Here is a 16,984-nt window from a genome sequence, read left to right on the forward strand (position 1 = left end):
CACACAACTTTGACCTATTCTTACTACAGCCGATGTCATACGGAAGGAGTCAGACGGTACAGTTCCAATCGTAATCTAAAGGATCTGGGTCTTACAGTTGCGACTGCAACCCAGAGGAACTATATTTTATAGTTGAGACTCTGACCTAGGGGGGCTGGATATTACCGTTGCGACTGTGGTCTACCTTGGAGGAGCTAAATCCTACAGTCGCGACTCTGACCTATCTGAGGAGCTAGATCTTACAATTGCGACCTTAACCTGGAGGAGTCGGACCTTACAGTCGCGACTGTAAGCTACCTTACCTAAGGGGAGCTGGGTCTTATAGTCGCGACTGTAAGGCAGGGGAGCTCGATCTTACAGTTGCGACTGTACCTTAGTCTACCTTGAGGAGCACGTGAGAAGCTGGACCTCAAGTACCTTCCTTACCTTGACTTACAATTGCAACTATAAGGTGCCCGGTCTCGGTACCTCAGCTTAAGTGGGTCTTGTAATCGCCAGCAGAGCAAGTGCGGCATCTCCGTCTCTCAACATCGTATGCGTGTTGTCTCAGTAGGGTTGTCCAATCAGGCCTGGTTCAAATCAAATAAGACTAAGCTTATCTGCCGCATTACAACGATAGCGGAACCTCGTTCATCTTTCTCCTAGGAGACTCAAAACAAGTCTCCCCACGCGGTTGGTGGTTTCGGGAGACTATTAACGCACAGCAGGTGGGAGGGTGGTGTCTCTTTCTCCGCGGCGCAACGAGAGCCGCCCGTTGTGGGTCCGGCAATGTGATCTCTGATTGGCCTGTTTGGCTCTTATCATCCGATGGTCTCCCACCTCGTTATCATGTCACTCGACTTCATGGGCGTACAATTGCTCAATGGTAATACCTACCCGTGCCACCACAAAGTACTTTGACCCCAAACTCTCTTCAATGCAAACCGTGGAGATGCTCAATCAGATGTCATCGTCTCAGCCCTGCGACCAATCAGCGCTCGTCGCTCTTGGGCACCTCTGGCTGGTCATCCATCTCGCCGGAGATGCTGATCCCAGCGGACCAAGCTTGCACTGACTTCATTGTGCGCTGAGGGAGAATGATGCGTCTTTTATCATGGCCTAATGAACCCGAAGACTTCCGATATTTCTTCTTGTAGGAAGTCCTACTGTTTCCTCGTTTTCTCTTTTCGATTCTCCTTCGCTCCCTGAGTGTACTATTCCCGATTGTCACGTCTCATTGGTGACTTGCATTTTCAACATGGCGGAACGAAAGAGACTCGTTGTTGTCGGCCTGGGGATGGTCGGCATCGCCTTCATGTGAGTTCTGCGAGATATCAAATGGTGTAACCTGACTGACTAACTGATCCAAGTGAGAAGATGCTAAAGCTGGACGCCCGCGTAAACGAGTACAGCATCACAGTTCTCGGAGAGGAACCTCACCTTGCATATAATCGAGTTGGCCTGACAAGCTTCTTTGACCACCGCAAAGTCGAGAATCTCTACCTCAACCCAGAAGAATGGGTATGTCCAGGCGCCCATTCGTCGACTCGCCACTGTCTTTGCTAATTTCTTGACCAGTACCACAGTACGCCTCAGGGCTCTTTGGGATACCACGTCAACACCAGAGTCACTGATATTGACTCTCAAGCCAAAACGGTCACCTGCTCAAATGGAGAGATCGTACCGTACGACATCCTAGTCATCGCCACCGGCTCAGATGCCGTCCTTCCCAAGCACACACCCGGGCACGACGCAACAGGCGTATTCGTTTACCGGACGATTGACGACCTCATCAACCTCATCGCCTTCGCCGCCCAAAGGAAAGGCACCGTGGGAGCGGTTGTCGGCGGTGGTCTCCTCGGCTTGGAGGCGGCTAAGGCGATGATGGACTTGGACTGCTTTGACAAGGTGAAACTGATTGAGAGGAATCGGTGGGTGCTGAGCCGGCAACTAGACAACGACGCGGGGTCCATGGTCGTGGATCAGGTCAGGGACCTCGGCCTCGACGTGCTCCTCAGCAAGCGCGTGGGCAAGATTGAGGTGACGAGCGACAACCACGTCCAGGGCGTAGTCTTCGAAGACGGCGAGCGCATGGACTGCTCCACGATATGTTTCGCCATTGGTGTTCGGCCACGAGACGATCTAGCGCGGAGAGCGGGCATTAAATGTGCTGACCGTGGCGGCGGCATCGTTGTTGGAGACGACTTGAGCACCAGCGCACCAGACATCTATGCCATAGGGGAGTGTGCAAGCTGGCAAAGTCAGACATTCGGCCTCATTGCTCCCGGAGTCGAAATGGCCGACGTACTTTCATTCAACCTCACACAAGCCAAGCTGCACCAGCCCAGGTTATTCAAGAGGCCTGACCTCAGCACAAAGTTGAAGCTTCTGGGTGTCGACGTTGCCAGCTTTGGTGACTTCTTTGCCGACCGAGACGGCCCGCAATATCTGCCTCCCAAAGTAGCAAGAAAAGCGAAAAAGGAAGACGAGCAAAGCACCATCAAGACCTTGACAAACGGCCTACCACCGGCCCCTGTCAAGGCACTCACATATCGCGATCCGTTCCAGAATGTGTATAAAAAGTACATCTTCACCGAGGACGGCAAGTATCTGCTAGGTGGCATGATGATTGGCGATACAAAAGACTACATCAAGCTGGTACCAATGGTCAAGAACATGAAGGAGCTGGACATGCCGCCCAGCCAGCTCATCCTCGGTGCCAAAAAGGAGGGCGAAGACGACGGCGACGACTTGACAGATGACACACAGATCTGCTCATGCCACAACGTGACCAAAGGTGACGTGGTCAATAACGTCAAGGACGGTACCTGCAAGACGCTCGGCGAAGTCAAGTCCTGCACCAAAGCCGGCACCGGCTGCGGCGGCTGCATGCCCCTCGTAACGACAATTTTCAACAAGACCATGCTGTCAATGGGCAACGAGGTCAAGAACTACCTGTGCGCCCACTTTAACTACTCCCGCGCCGACCTGTACAACATCATCCTCGTCAAGAAGCTGCAGACCTTTGAAGACGTCATGCGCGAGGCCGGCAACGACCGGGCCTCGCTCGGCTGCGAGGCCTGCAAACCTACCATGGGCAGCATATTTGCCTCGTTATGGAACCGTCACGTCATGGACAAGCCCATGCACGGTCTTCAAGAGACCAATGACCGCTTCCTCGGCAACATCCAGCGCAACGGCACGTACAGCGTCGTCCCACGCGTGTCTGCAGGCGAGATCACGCCCGACAAGCTCATCGCCATTGGAAACGTGGCGTCCAAGTACAAGCTGTACACGAAAATTACTGGCGGGCAACGCATCGACATGTTTGGGGCCAAGAAGCAGGACCTCTTGGATATCTGGCGGATGCTGGTCGAGGCTGGTATGGAATCCGGGCACGCGTACGCAAAGTCGCTGCGGACGGTCAAGAGTTGCGTGGGCACGACGTGGTGCAGGTACGGCGTCGGCGACAGCGTGGGCATGGCGGTGCGGTTGGAGGAGCGGTACAAAAGCATTCGCGCGCCGCACAAGATCAAGGGCGGCGTCAGTGGGTGCGTCCGCGAGTGCGCCGAAGCGCAAAACAAAGAGTATGTTGCTAGATAAATCCTACTCCTGGAGTGAACGAAACCGCTAACTTGTCTCCCAGCTTCGGCCTCATCGCCACAGACAAGGGCTTCAACATCTTTGTGGCCGGCAACGGCGGCGCCAAGCCGAAGCACTCTGAGCTGCTGGCCAAGGACGTCCCGCCCACCGAGGTCATCCCTATCATCGATCGCTACCTCATGTTCTACATCCGCACCGCCGACAGGCTTCAGCGCACGGCGCGCTGGCTCGAGAACCTCCCCGGCGGCATCAAGTACCTCCAGCAAGTCGTCCTGGAGGACAAGCTCGGCATCTGCGCCTCGCTTGAGGCCCAGATGCAGGAGCTCGTCGACAGCTTCTTTGACGAGTGGGCCGAGGCCATCAAGAACCCGGCCATTGCCGCGAAATTCAAGCAGTTTGATAACACGGAGGAGACGGTCGAGAACATGGAGGTCGAGCTCGACCGCGACCAGCCAAGGCCAGTGTACTGGGCGCCCGAGTCCGCAAAGGAGGACTTCAAGGGCCTGAAGGAGAGGTGGAGCAGTACAACTTGGCAGCCCATGTTGCCGGCGAGTCATTTCTTCGGCGCGGACGAGATACCCAATGGTATCTCGGCCACGGTGAAGCGCGGGGATACGCAGCTTGCTGTGTGGCGGGTGCGGGGCCGGTATTATGCTACGCAGCAGATGTGTCCTCACAAAAGGCAGTTTGTACTGTCAGACGGGCTCATCGGCGAGGAGCCCGGCGCCGCAGATGGGGATAAGTGCGAGGATGCGAAGAAGCCTGACTCCGGGTGTAACGGCGGCCCCGGTACCAACGGTACTAATGAGGCAAAGCGGCCGGCGCCGTGGGTCTCATGCCCTTACCACAAGCGCAACTTTGACCTCGCGGACGGGAGCTGCAAGAACGACGAGGAAGTAAGCATAGCAACGTTTGCGGTGGAGGAGCGTGCTGGCGACGGGATGGTATACATTAAACTGCCCCCCGTCGAGGAGCTCGACGCGGCGCTGGGCACGAAGAAGTGGATGGTGAAGAAGGGGGAGGCTGGAGAGGCGCCGTTTGAGGTGCTGGATAAGAAGATTCGGTTCAAGGGGCACCGGGCCAAGAGGCCTGGTGTCAAGCCGATGGGGGCTTTGGGGATGGAGAAGGCGAGAGCGATGGTTGTTGGTGGTGGTGGAGGGTGTGGGAGTGCACCGGATTGGTGAGGTCTTTTTGTGATGGGTAGATGGATGAGGAGTTGATGGTGCTGGATATATTGGTTGATTACATAGGTTAGCAAACATGAGCGATTCTGATTTTGAAGAAAGCTGTCTCGTTGATCAAGTTTGAGCTACTACTTTATGAGATATATACGACTACCTAAGCCGTACTTTAACTAAGTAGAATACCGTACGTCGATTTGAATCTCTTGATTCAAAACTCTGCTGATCCATACGAACATTAGGTGCCACTTCCAAAGTAACCGCATCTCATAGTCAAGAACGAGCGACCTGGCGATAGGGGCTATAAGGAAGACCCCAGGGAGTGTCGACTCGTTCATATCAACCGCATCCCTCCTCATCTGCGGACTTGCGGTTTAGGCAGCAGCGGTGTGGGGGTGGAATCCATGAGAATCGCTCTGCTATAGGCTCGGCTGGCAAACAACGGTGTATGAACTTTTGCTGAATACCATTCATCCATGAAAGTACAAGTCCTGAACGATCGTCCAGCAGTCCCCGGCTTACCTAGTAATCAACGTATTCGCTCACGGATACGTTACTGCGAGCACGTGCTAGCACAGAGAGCCTGGAGTCAAGGGATCACATGTGAAGGGGAAAGAAAGAGAAAGTTGCGGATTTTTCAGTGGTCAGAGAGAAGATATTAGGATCACTCAGCGACCCCAACTCAACTGTCTCTTTGTACTTCAGGGCACAAAGATAGCTTTCGTGAGCGACTGCCACGGCGAGGATGACCGTCTTATAGGGACTCACTCTCACAAAGGCATCAGGATGACCAACAACGGCGTTACACCCACCTGAACTATGAGGCTTCAGCATAGGAGAAGAAGAGAAAGCCATGAGGAAGATACGAAGGTACCGTTGTCGAGCGAGGCGTCGAAACTGTCCCGATATGCAGTGGGAAAGAACCAACGACTTGTTGGGAAGGAGCCATACAGTCAACTGCCCCGTACAGTCACCGGTTGGGTATGGTATATAGGGTGGCTAATTGCTTCATCTGTCACCATCGGATGAGGAGATGCCTTGGCGTAATAGTTGGGACTGCCCACTCCCGACCTCAACGCTAGGTAATTGACCCCGGTGCTTTTTGTTTTTGAAGGTCTCGCGTTCGAAACTCCCTCTGGAAGGGTTTTGTTGGGCTGTCTGTAGTGCGTGGTGTTGAACGTGGTTTGCTGACCCCATGGAGATAAGGTACGCGGCTCTACTACAGCTGCAAAAGAGAGTTTGGAATGATTCAGGCCAAGTTACAATCAGGTTCTTGGAAGAGTCAGCAAATGCCCGGGGCTGTCAGCCTTATAGCGAAATATCCAGATTGTGTTTGAGTCTTTGGGTGTATTAAACCTCCGCGGCAGTACGGCAGTGCGGCACTTCGTCGAGGAAGCCTCGGATTCGCATTAGTGAGACCGCATTCGTATCTCCCGCTGCTTCAGCGGTTCCACCCGCGGTTCCCCCACAGTCTTAGCGTGACGACTAGCGGTTTGATCTGCAAGAGATTCCCCGGCAGGTGTCACTGTCGCTCTGAAGCTTGAGGTGAGGTGGGTGCTTTGTCAGGTTCCTCGTTTACCTCGACGGGGGCCCTCGTAATTGACTTACGAAGTCTCCCCGTATTCGGCATGTAGCAGCCCTTATTGGACAACAAAGTTCGTAGCTAGTGCACTTGGATCGTTCGCATTCTCTTTTTCTTTTCATTGTTCTCCCTCATTTCCCTCCCGAGTCCTAACCCTTTTCCAACATCTCACCCGCCCGCCGCCCCTTCTTACGAATCCGAACCCGCTTCAACACTGACTGGACTTCCACTCCCACGGAATCCACGGTGTAAACCGCACTCCACCACAAATTCCAACCAACGGTGAACCTGAACACACCCCTTGTCCACCCTTGCCCCGTGCCGGCATTATCGCGCGCGCCGGCCATGGAGAAGCGTACAAGGCGCCTCGGTCACAAGAAATCGAGGAACGGATGCCAGCGCTGTAAAGCACGTCGCGTCAAGGTACGATAAGGTCCCTGGTGTCTGGTGTATTCGACACGACTCTGTTATCGCTCCTACGTATTAGCCATGAACTCATGTTTTCTTTGTGTGTGTCTCGTGTAGTGTGACGAGGAACGCCCGTGTCAGAAGTGTGTTGCCCATGGTGCACACTGCAGTCTCCTCGATCGTCCCGCATCGGTAACGGCGCCTCTCACGCCACCCGCCGCAGCCAAGCTCGCTCAACATGAGCAGCGATACGCACCCATTCAGGCAGCGGCGGCGGCGACGACTTCGTCAACTTCGTCTTCGAAGCTGTCAAGCCATGGCATGCAAGAAGCGGCGAGTGAAGCAGGTCTCACCCCCAACACTGCAGGTATGACATGATCAAATACCCAATCTCACATCACAGATCCTTGGCATCTATCTCCTCGAACTAAGCAATTAACCTCGTCTCCTCAGTGAGCAGCACTTCTCCCTATCCCGGGGGTGAAGCGGCGCCAGACCCTCGCAACCCCGCCACAGATCCCTGGGATCTCTCGGAGGATTGGCTACAGAGTTTACGCCTGATGCACCACTACAGCACCAGTACCCGGCACGTCCTGCCAAAGGATGCCTGTACCGAAGAACTCTGGAAGACGGCTATACCCGAGATGGCTTGCTCTCACGTATGTCAGAACCTTACCCGGACAGGCCAACTGTGCTTCCATTTCACACACCCCTTCTACCATCATGGAGACGTACTGGATGGAAGGGAAAGAGGAGGGATTTGCGAACCAGTTCGTCTTACTAACACCGCAACTCAACCACAGAAATTCCTCATGCATGGCCTATTGGCCTTGTCCGCCCTCCACTACGCCCATGTCCACCCACAGGAGCGGAAAAAGTACGACATCATCTCTGTGAACCACCAGAACGAGGCGCTGCGCTTCTTCGCCCTCCGTCTAAACGACATCAACAAGGACAACTGCGAGGCCTACTTCTTCCTAGCGACGCTCATCTTTATCGTAAGCATCTGCTCCGTCGCACACAGCGAGAGCTTTGGTAGGTCCATCGCCCTCAGCGACGTCTCGCAGTCCTTCTCGCTCCTCCACGGCGTCAAGGGCATCCTCGACTTCCAGCCCATCGAAGCCTGGAGGCAGCGCGGGGGTCCCCTCGACGGCCTGCTGCGCCCACCCGTACTAACGCAGGGCGGCTGGGTGTCGACGTCGGCCTTCCAGAAGCGTCTCGACGCCATCACCTCACTGGCGAGAGAAGTGCCCGCGTCCTTCACCGACGTCATCAACCCGCAGTCCGTCTGCGTGTTGGCGCTCGAGGGCCTGCGGAGGGCGCACCAGATGAGCAGGGGCGAGGGGGAGAAGCCCGGCGGGGTGTGGGGCTGGTCGGCTACCCTGCCCGCCATGTTCATCGACATGGTTGCCAGCGGGCATCCTACGGCGCTCGTCATCCTGGCGCACTATGCCGCGCTGGCGAAGCCGTGTGAGAAGGCCGACTGGCTTTGCGACGGGTGGAGCGGCGCGGTGATGCGCTTGATTGAGAGGACGTTGGAGGATGAGTGGAAGCCGTGGATCGAGTGGCCGAAGCGCAGCGTCTTTGAGAGGATTGACGTTGATGATATGGAAGTTTGAATTGATACCCCAATCGCTAAAATTTCGTCTACAACAAATCCCTGAAAATGAATATCAAAAAAGTGGCCAATTCCAGAGTCATCATCAAGATCATCGGCGCTATGTACATTGGATGCTGCCATTTTCAAGATGACTTTTCTGTCAAGGAGTCCCGAAGAAGCAGACAGGGTGGCCCATGGCTTCAAAGTAAATCGCTCGTTACTCCGCACTCTTCTGGGTTGAAAGCAACGTGTTGCTGCAAAAAGTCGATTCCCCTCAAGTCTCGTATCCGTATCCGTATCACAACTTTCGCTTCCACCATGCCACTTAGAGCTTTCTGATCATGATTGTCTTTTTGGGATCCGGAACAGTCTAGCAGTCCACGTCAGCGTCATTCATCCCATTTGACAGGATAATCATATCCCTTAGATTGAGGTTCGGAAAAGGGGGAAAGAGAAGGAAAAAAAAAAAAACTCACAGCAGCGCCAAAAGCCAAGTTCTCATATCTCTCCGTCACGCCCTCGGGCAACTTGATCTCGTAATTGCAAATGATATTCGCCATAATCATCTTGATCTCATTCACCGCAAAGAACCTCCCCGGGCACGCATGTTTGCCGTAGCCAAACGTCAGGTGCGTGGTGCCGACGCTGACGAACTGGGCCTGCATGACGACCTCTGCCGCCTTGGTGCCCGAGGTGGCGAGCTCCTTTGCCTCGCGGAGCTTGTAGAAGCGCAGGGGGTCGAATACCTCTGGGTCCGGGAAGATTTCCGGGTCGTTGTTCATGCCGCCTGCGGGGACCTCGATGAACATCCCTTCGGGGATGGTTTGGCCATTGGGGAGGGTTACGTCTTTGAGGACTTTGCGGGTAAAGGAGGCTATGATGGGAAAAGGGGGATAGGTTAGTCCTGAGAAGGCCGGATGAAAAGCCAAGTCTGTGGTTTCCCAAGGTGTGATAACGTTAAAACATACCTGCTGAAATCGGGTTGACGCGCATTACCTCCTTAAGGAAGCTGTCCAACTTCTTCATATTCTGCAGCGCGCCGCTCGTAAAGTTTCCACCAGACTCAGCGAGAGCCGCCTGAATATCGTCCCGAAGCAAGGAATTGATCTCAGGCTTCGCCGCAAGCCAGTAAATTGCATTCAGCGTCGTCATGGACGTCGTATGAATCGCCGCAAAACTGACCCCCAGCTGCGCCATCGCCATCTCGCGATCACTCAGCTCGCCAAACTTGCCCTGCGCGTTGAGGAGCCACTGCAGCATGTCGTCCGGCTCGCGGTAATCGTCCCTCTTGGCAGCCTCTTTACGGGCCGTCACGATGGGACGGAAGACGGCCTCGGCGTCGACGATGCGCTTGTAGAGCTTCTTGGTGGTGGGTAACCAGGAGGCGACAAAGGGGCGGAGGAAGGAGGGGACAAAGGCGATGACGTGAACTGCGGTCATGAGATCTACGGTGTAGGAGATTGAGGCGTCGAGGTAGCGTTCGTCGCGACAGAGCTCGGAGCCGATGAAGACGCGGCCCGAGACCATTGCGATGATGCGGAGGAGTTTGGCGTTGATGTTGATTTCGGTCCAGGTGGGGGATTGGGGGAGTTCGAGGCGCATTGAGTCGATGACTTCGTCTGAGATGCCTTCGTTGAGGCGGGCTGTTTTTGAGGGGGAGTGTTAGTTTTGGGAGTAAGGAGTCTTGGATATTGAGCGGATTAAGGGGTTTACGAACGTAGAGCTGGGGTTAGAGAGGCTCTGACGGCGTGGATGATGATGGGCATGTCGTTTGAGATTTGGGTGTATTTGACTTGCATAGACTTTTGGTCAAGTTAGCTGTCTGAAATATTGTAAAGTCCAGAGGTGGAGGAGAAAGTGGGCTCTTTACGCACCTCGTCAATGGCCTTGGTGAAGCTGATGACATCGTCGGGAACCTTCTTCAACTCGGGGAGGTACTTGGGAGGCACGCAGATGGTATCCTTCTCTGAGACATGTAGGTCAGCGCGAGTCCGTTGTCAACAGCATCTTGACCCGTATTCCTGGAAAACCCACTCTTGGATGTCGTGATGCGGAAGATGCTGTCCTTGAACTGTTTATACCCGTCGGCGTACATCTGCGGCCCCTTGCCCGCCAGATACGCTTTCCTGCGCGCCCATTTTCCGCCCTGTCCCACGACGGGTACGTGGGCCACTGGGTCGACTTTGAACCAGCTCTGCGCGAGGAGGGCGAAGACGATGAAGACGAGGCCGGCTGTCGCTGCTGGCCAGTGTTGAGGGTCGAACGTAGTGCCCGCAGCGGCGACCGGGTCGGTTGTGTTTGTCATGTTTTGTGTGGCGAGTGTGGTCCTTCCGAGTCACGAGTAGGTAGGTGGTGGGAAGGAGACTGGGTGTGAGGGCCTGAGTACGGACGAACTTCGAACTCCGATAATATTGAAGGGTGTCTAGTCTTTATGTAGTCGTCTCATCGTCGACCACACACCTACGCACCTCCGCACTCGACGGTGCAACGGTACGTATGGGTTCGCATAGAGAACTGGTAGGTAGGCCATGTTGTTGCTTCTCCATCGCTAGCTAGCCCAGCCCCTGGCTCGGGGTCCAGCGCGACTATGACGCTTAGGGAGGGAGACGAGTCGTTTGCTAAAACCACTTCCCGCATAAGCGTAATTCTTGCTCTTCTGATTAGAGACTACGGTACCAAGGCCCCACACTGGTGGGCTTGGTGGACGGTAAGACTCGCGTGGGATATGCCTAGTTGCCGCGATGTTTGGCAATGCAGATCGATGGTGGTTTTGGCGCGGAGAACAGGGGTGAATGGGGTTGACGATAGGTGTGGTGTGTGTGTGGTTGTCGGTTGTCAATGCATGGATGATCGGGTTCGTGTTCGCATTGTGGGGCCGTCTCGTATGGGAAACGCGCTGGGACGAACCGACATTCGTCTCAGATTGCACCGCCTAGACGGGTCGGGGCCCGGGACATCAGTGCCGGGTGGCAAACCGGATCAACTTGGTGGCCGGAGGCCGGTACTTGAGTTCCGGTTCCCGTTCGGAAGCAAGTGTCGGCGGCCCCATATTTGTGGGAAAACGTATCTCATTATGTCATCCGGTCGTCTCACAAACGTCGAGATACGCGCTTACCTAAGAGAACTTCGATCACGTGAGATGTCTTGTTCCGCCCCGGATGGCAGACGGTGCCAGCGGGAAACGGAACTGCGGCCGCCAAGCCCCTCCGATTCGCCGTTTCTTCATCCCTTTGTCCAGAAACAGACCTTGAAGGACTTGCTCGCGAACATGCTTCATTGTCCTACCTAACACAGCGCATTTACCGCCCAATCTGGATTATCAAACATCTGAATGCGGCCCATGGTTTTCTCCCCCATTTCGCGACACAATTCAGCGCTTATCCGAAGATGACACGTGAGCAGTCAGGTGCAGGCATGATTTCGGGAATAAGATTGACAAGGCTACCACTTTTTGCGTCCGATCCTTCGTTACATTAACCAATTGACGCTTCGTTACATTGCCCAATTGGCGAATTGAAACCGTGAGAACCTTTGGGAGCGGTGAGTTCCGGTACTAGTACCCGACTTTCCAACCTCACTCCGTTATCTGTGCCTCCTCTCCCCGCCGTCCAACCTACACAGTAAGACATAACCTCCACCCCGCCCCGCGGTTTGGGAGCTTGATGGTATCGCAACCACGCTCCGGGTTCCACACTTCTCAGCCGGCAGCAATCGCTGCCAAACTTCTAACAGAAAGATGAGTAGCTTTGTAGACCTGGACGGCGGCGGCGGGCTGCCGTCTAAAGGTTTGCCGTACTATAGCTATGTCGCCTTCCAAGATGTCCTCGCCGGCCCGTCTCACCTTCACTCTCCATCACATGCAAAGTTCCAGGCTGGGAACACGACGACAACGACGCCGATTCTGACTACAGCCCAACTTTTCAATGCTTCCAGGGTCATGGATATCACCAACATTATCCGTGCCTCGGTCGCGGTAGTGCTGCTGTTCCTTGTTCTCCTGAGGCCGCTTCTTCGCAGGAGACCCGCGTGGTGCTCTGGCTTTGCCCAGGAGTCTTCTTACGGGGATACGACACATCCATCACTGAAAAAGGCCTGGACGTTCTGGACAGTCTACCTCTTCGCGGTTGTGCTGGCCGGGCTGGTTCAGGGCGTGTCATCTACTCTCGCGCAACCACGCCGCTTTTTTGACTTGCTAGACTTGGTGCCCTGGATCATCGCCGCTCTAATTACCGCCATGGACCGGCCTACCAAGACACCCAAGACACTGTTGTTCCTCTACCTCACAATCTTGTCTTGTGGCGTTGTCTCGACGGCATTCAGTTACAGACTCCACAGAGTAGTCCATACGCTCATCCTCGCGGACCCGGTCATCAGCCTGGCTGGCATCATTGGTATTGTAGCGATGCCGATGCGGGACCCGTCTCTCGGTGACTCTGACATTGCGCGCGCCGAACCCACCGACCAGCTCCGCAGTCCCGAGGACAACCTGTCTCTGTGGAGATTCATGACCGTATCGTGGATGGCGCCTATGATCTCGAAGGGCTACGAGAAGCAGCTGCACAACGAGGACGTGTGGCAGCTGCCGTTTGATTTCCAACACGAGCGCCTCCACGGACTATTTCACGAGCTCCGTGGGTCCATGACCTCCAAGCTCTTCTTGGCAAACGGCCTAGACTTGATCATTCAGTCGTTTCTTGGAATTGTTGAATGCGCTGCCGCGCTCTCCGTCCCCATGTTGCTGCAGCAACTCCTAAGGGCCATCCAGAGTGGGACCAATAATATTGAAGTGTCCATCCTGTACGCTATTGGCATATTGGCTGTTCGTCTTATTGCCTGCCAGGCTGCTGTGTTTCAACTCTGGTTCTCGAGGCGATGCTATGAGCGGTCTCGCGGAGAGATGATTACCACACTTTACGCCAAGACCTTGTCGCGTAAACACTTTGGTCAACCGGCTGCCGAGAAGATGTTGGATGGAGCCCAAGAAGACAGAAACGATGAGAGCGATGTCGATGATGAAGACACAGAAGTCGCTACTGACGACAATGAGAGCGGCAGCGAACCTACCAGCCGTCTTGGGAGGCTACTCGATTGGTTCAAACGTGGACGATCAACAAACCAAAAGTACCGCCGGGTGCAAAGTCAAAAACCATCAAGGCAGCCTGCCACCACTGGAAAGATTCTCAATCTGATGAGAAATGACGTCTACGAGGTTGCCCAGCGCTTCTGGGAATTCCCGGCCCTGGTCGTGAAGCCGCTCCAGTTCATCTTCTCCTTCTTCCTCGTCTGGCAGCTCCTTGGCTGGTCGTGCATGTTTGGCATGCTCTGCGTCTTGCTTGCTCAAATACTCAACACTGTCTTCATCACCCAGCTTCTCAAGAAGGAGCGGGTGCGCAGGGCTGCCACTGATGCTCGGCTGCAGTCGACGTCGCAGTTCGTCGAAGGAATAAGGCACTTGCGATGGTACGACTGGCAGTCAAAGTGGCTGGACGCTATCATGGTCACTCGACGACATGAACTGAGGACGAGAGTCGTGACTGGATTGTGGAGTATCGCGATTTCCACACTCAACATCACCTCTGGCACACTTTTCCCGGTTGCGACCTTCTTCGCCTACACGTTCATTGCTGGAAAGACTCTCTCCGTTGATGTGGCCTTTCCCGCTCTATCTCTCTTCACTCTGCTAGAGACTAGCTTCAAGGAACTCCCGGGACTTATCACAGTTGTTCTCAATGCATCTATCGCCATGGGCCGTATTGAGGAGTTCATGGGCGAGCCCGACAAGGATGGCGTGTTCTCGGACCACCTCACGAACGATATCAAGTTTACAAAGGCAACATTTGCATGGCCTGGATACGAGCAACCCGTGCTCAGAAACCTCGACATCAGTTTCCCACAGGGCCTCACGGTCATCTTCGGCAAAGTCGGTTCTGGCAAGACTGCGTTGCTCCAGGCGATTCTTGGAGAACTTGACCGGCAAATAGGCGATGTGGTTATCCCAACTGAGCCCATTGGATACTGCGCTCAAAGCCCCTGGCTCCAACACATGAGCATCCGCGACAACATCCTCTTCTCAGCACCCTTTGACTCCGCGAGATACACCCAGACTCTTGATGCGTGTGCCCTACTTCCCGACTTGGCCACCTTCAAACATGGAGACCTGTCCGACATGGGCGAGAACGGAATTGGTCTGTCGGGCGGACAAAGGGCGCGGGTCGCTTTGGCCCGCGCCGTGTACAGCCAGTCTCGCGTGCTGTTGCTGGATGACCCTCTCGCTGCCCTGGACCACAACACAGCTGAATCCATCGTGAAGAAGCTCCTCCAGGGCCCGCTGGTGGAAGGCCGGACTGTGGTGCTCGTCACTCATAGAGTAGACTTGTGTCTTCATCTCGCTGGCCAGATGGTTGAAGTCGTCGATGGCACCGCTCGCGTCTTGAACTCGGAGGAGGCATCGGCGGAAGTCGCCAAGTTCCTCCTGGAAGACGAGGATCCGGCGGCTCACCAGGACGAGCACGAGCACGCCCTCGACGAGAGCCAGCAAGACGCCGCCATACCGTCCAAGTTTATTGAGGAAGAACACCGTGCCCATGGCGGCGTCATGTTGTCGGTTTATTGGACCTATATCAAGGCTGGAAAGCTCAAGTGGTGGGCTGTGCTAGTCTTGGTTTTTGCACTGTTCAGACTGGGCAGTCTCCTCAACTACTGGTTCCTCAAAGCTTGGGGTGAAGCGTACAAGCACGAGACGTCGACAAAGGGAGCGTCCGACGGTATAGACTTTTCGAAGCTTTTTTCTGGACTCCCGGATCCAGACACCGATTTGAGGCCCTGGCTGTGGGTGTATCTCGGTATCGCGGTTACTCAGGCTGTGATTTATACGTTGTCGGAAGGACTCACCTTACTCATGATCATTACCGCGGCAAGGGATCTCTTCAAAAGAGTTATCAATAAAGTCGGCCGTGCAACTTTCCGCTTCTACGACGTTACTCCAGTTGGACGCTTGATGAACCGCCTCGTCTCCGACATTGGAATGATCGACGGCGGCATCATGAGACCGCTACGCGAAGTTGCCGTCCAGTCCATCACCTGGTTCTCTAGCATGATCGTTATCGCCTCCGTCACACCGCTCTTCCTCCTCTTCTCAGTTGGCATGACGCTTTGGTTCGTCTACATCTTCATGCGGTTCTTGCCCACTTCCCAGAGTCTGCGAAGACTGGAAATGGTCTCCCTCAGCCCTCTCATGTCCAACTTTGGTATCCTGCTCGACGGACTTGCAACCATCCGCGCCTTCAAGGCCCAGCACCACTTCCAAAACATGAACATTGTCGTTACGGACGCCTTCCAGAAAATGGACCACTTCTACTGGAGTCTCCAGGCCTGGCTCATGTACAGATTTGACGCCCTCTCCGCCATCTGTACCTTTGCGCTCACTCTGCTCGCGCTGTACAAGGGCCTTTCGCCCGGTCTGACCGCCTTCGTCTTGACGACTGCCTCCGCATTTGTCGAGGCAACGCATAATCTCTGCAAGCAGTACGGTACCCTACAGATGGACTTTGTGTCTGTTGAGCGCGTGATTGAGCTTCTAGACATCCCCGAGGAGCCTTGCGGCGAACTGACGCCACCCATCAGCTGGCCTCACCACTCGGACGACGTCATCTTTGACAATGTTACTTTGCGGTACGCACCTCACCTGGACCCCTCCATTTCGGAAGCCTCCTTCACCATCCCCGGGGGCTCCACTTGCGCGGTGCTCGGCAGGACGGGGTCTGGTAAGTCCACCCTAGCCCTCGCCCTCCTCGCGACCATCCACCCTTCCGAAGGCGCCATCCGCGTCGGAAACTACAAGCTGTCGGACGTGGACGTCCACGTATGGCGGCAGCGCGTCAGTTTTGTCGCGCAAGACCCCGTGCTGTTCCCCGGCACGCTGCGGGACAACCTCGACCCGCTGCACCAGTACACCGACACCGAGTGCGTTGTCGTCCTCCATCGGGTCCTGGGCGCCGGCTGGGACCTGTACTCCCACGTCGAGGGCGGCGGGAAGAACCTGAGCCAGGGACAGCGGCAGCTCATTGGGATCGGCCGGGCCGTCCTCCGGAGAAGTCCTATTGTGGTGCTGGACGAGGCTACCGCGTCGATTGATAAGGAGACAGCGGCCAGAGTGCAGGAGGTGTTGAGGAATGAGTTGACTACAAGCACCGTCATCACAATTGCGCACCGGCTTGAAGCCGTCCAGGATGCGAACTACTTTATCCGCCTAGACAAGGGGAGGATTGTTGAGCATGGCCCGGCGCAGGGGATTCATCAGTAAGGAGTCGGTAGTTTTTCTGCATTTTGTTTTTTGGTTGTTGTTTGCCCAGTACCATACTATAAAAGCTTCTATTGTCCTTGCTGTAGCTTGGGCTTTAGAGTATGTTTGAGATGAAATGGTCAAAATCCACGAGTTGAAAAACTGTCAGCTTCGGTCTCGGTTTGTAGAAAGACTGCGATTGTGATGGTGATTAGCTTGTTCAGCCAGGTCTTATGCTTGCAGAGTATCGACAAAGTCGGGGCTTGGCTGAGCAAGAGACGGTTGTATCGGCTTGCAATTCGAGTCTCGAGGCCCAGTAAGGCTTGGAAGCATACGACATTGAGGCTCGT

At 55.0% G+C, this 16,984-nt stretch overlaps 4 protein-coding genes across 4 annotated transcripts; 3 read left to right on the plus strand and 1 right to left on the minus strand.

Annotated features, from left to right (window-relative positions):
• Positions 1 to 1,237: 1,237 nt before the first annotated feature.
• Positions 1,238 to 4,766, plus strand: BDZ83DRAFT_575374 (nitrite reductase; the record flags this gene model as incomplete). The annotated part of the gene is made up of 4 exons (XM_060504804.1): positions 1,238 to 1,296; positions 1,350 to 1,500; positions 1,558 to 3,566; positions 3,626 to 4,766. The coding sequence occupies 4 exons, from the start codon at positions 1,238 to 1,240 to the stop codon at positions 4,764 to 4,766; spliced, it is 3,360 nt and encodes a 1,119-aa protein (XP_060366079.1).
• Positions 4,767 to 6,395: 1,629 nt separating this feature from the next.
• Positions 6,396 to 8,665, plus strand: BDZ83DRAFT_276647 (fungal Zn binuclear cluster domain-containing protein). Its single transcript, XM_060502100.1, has 4 exons — positions 6,396 to 6,768; positions 6,871 to 7,120; positions 7,207 to 7,412; positions 7,557 to 8,665. The coding sequence occupies exons 1-4, from the start codon at positions 6,691 to 6,693 to the stop codon at positions 8,370 to 8,372; spliced, it is 1,350 nt and encodes a 449-aa protein (XP_060366080.1). The 5' UTR covers positions 6,396 to 6,690; the 3' UTR covers positions 8,373 to 8,665.
• On the minus strand, positions 8,526 to 10,799 carry BDZ83DRAFT_276659 (cytochrome P450). The gene is made up of 6 exons (XM_060502101.1): positions 10,388 to 10,799; positions 10,228 to 10,319; positions 10,071 to 10,155; positions 9,322 to 9,996; positions 8,830 to 9,227; positions 8,526 to 8,723 (listed from the first exon to the last, which is right to left on the minus strand). The coding sequence occupies exons 1-6, from the start codon at positions 10,656 to 10,658 to the stop codon at positions 8,679 to 8,681; spliced, it is 1,566 nt and encodes a 521-aa protein (XP_060366081.1). The 5' UTR covers positions 10,659 to 10,799; the 3' UTR covers positions 8,526 to 8,678.
• Positions 10,800 to 12,089: 1,290 nt separating this feature from the next.
• On the plus strand, positions 12,090 to 16,655 carry BDZ83DRAFT_575384 (ABC transporter; the record flags this gene model as incomplete). Its single annotated transcript, XM_060504807.1, has 1 exon — positions 12,090 to 16,655. One exon carries the CDS (start codon positions 12,090 to 12,092, stop codon positions 16,653 to 16,655), a length of 4,566 nt encoding a protein of 1,521 aa, XP_060366082.1.
• Between the last annotated feature and the right edge of the window lie 329 nt (positions 16,656 to 16,984).

The sequence above is a fragment of the Colletotrichum acutatum genome (assembly GCF_030867785.1).
Source record: "Colletotrichum acutatum strain CBS 112980 chromosome Unknown BDZ83scaffold_36, whole genome shotgun sequence".
Classification (NCBI taxonomy): Eukaryota; Fungi; Ascomycota; class Sordariomycetes; order Glomerellales; family Glomerellaceae; genus Colletotrichum; species Colletotrichum acutatum.

Excerpts from the sequence above, each read along its gene's own strand:
- BDZ83DRAFT_276647 (XM_060502100.1), top strand. The coding sequence starts at position 6,691 with ATGGAGAAGCGTACAAGGCGCCTCGGTCACAAGAAATCGAGGAACGGA. Across the intron at positions 6,769-6,870 it reads GTAAAGCACGTCGCGTCAAG|TGTGACGAGGAACGCCCGTG; the intron begins GTACGATAAGGT and ends TGTCTCGTGTAG. Across the intron at positions 7,413-7,556 it reads CCGAGATGGCTTGCTCTCAC|AAATTCCTCATGCATGGCCT; the intron begins GTATGTCAGAAC and ends ACTCAACCACAG.
- BDZ83DRAFT_276659 (XM_060502101.1), bottom strand. The coding sequence starts at position 10,658 with ATGACAAACACAACCGACCCGGTCGCCGCTGCGGGCACTACGTTCGAC. Across the intron at positions 9,997-10,070 it reads CTCTCTAACCCCAGCTCTAC|CCCGCCTCAACGAAGGCATC; the intron begins GTTCGTAAACCC and ends CCTCAAAAACAG. Across the intron at positions 9,228-9,321 it reads CGTCAACCCGATTTCAGCAG|CCTCCTTTACCCGCAAAGTC; the intron begins GTATGTTTTAAC and ends TTCCCATCATAG.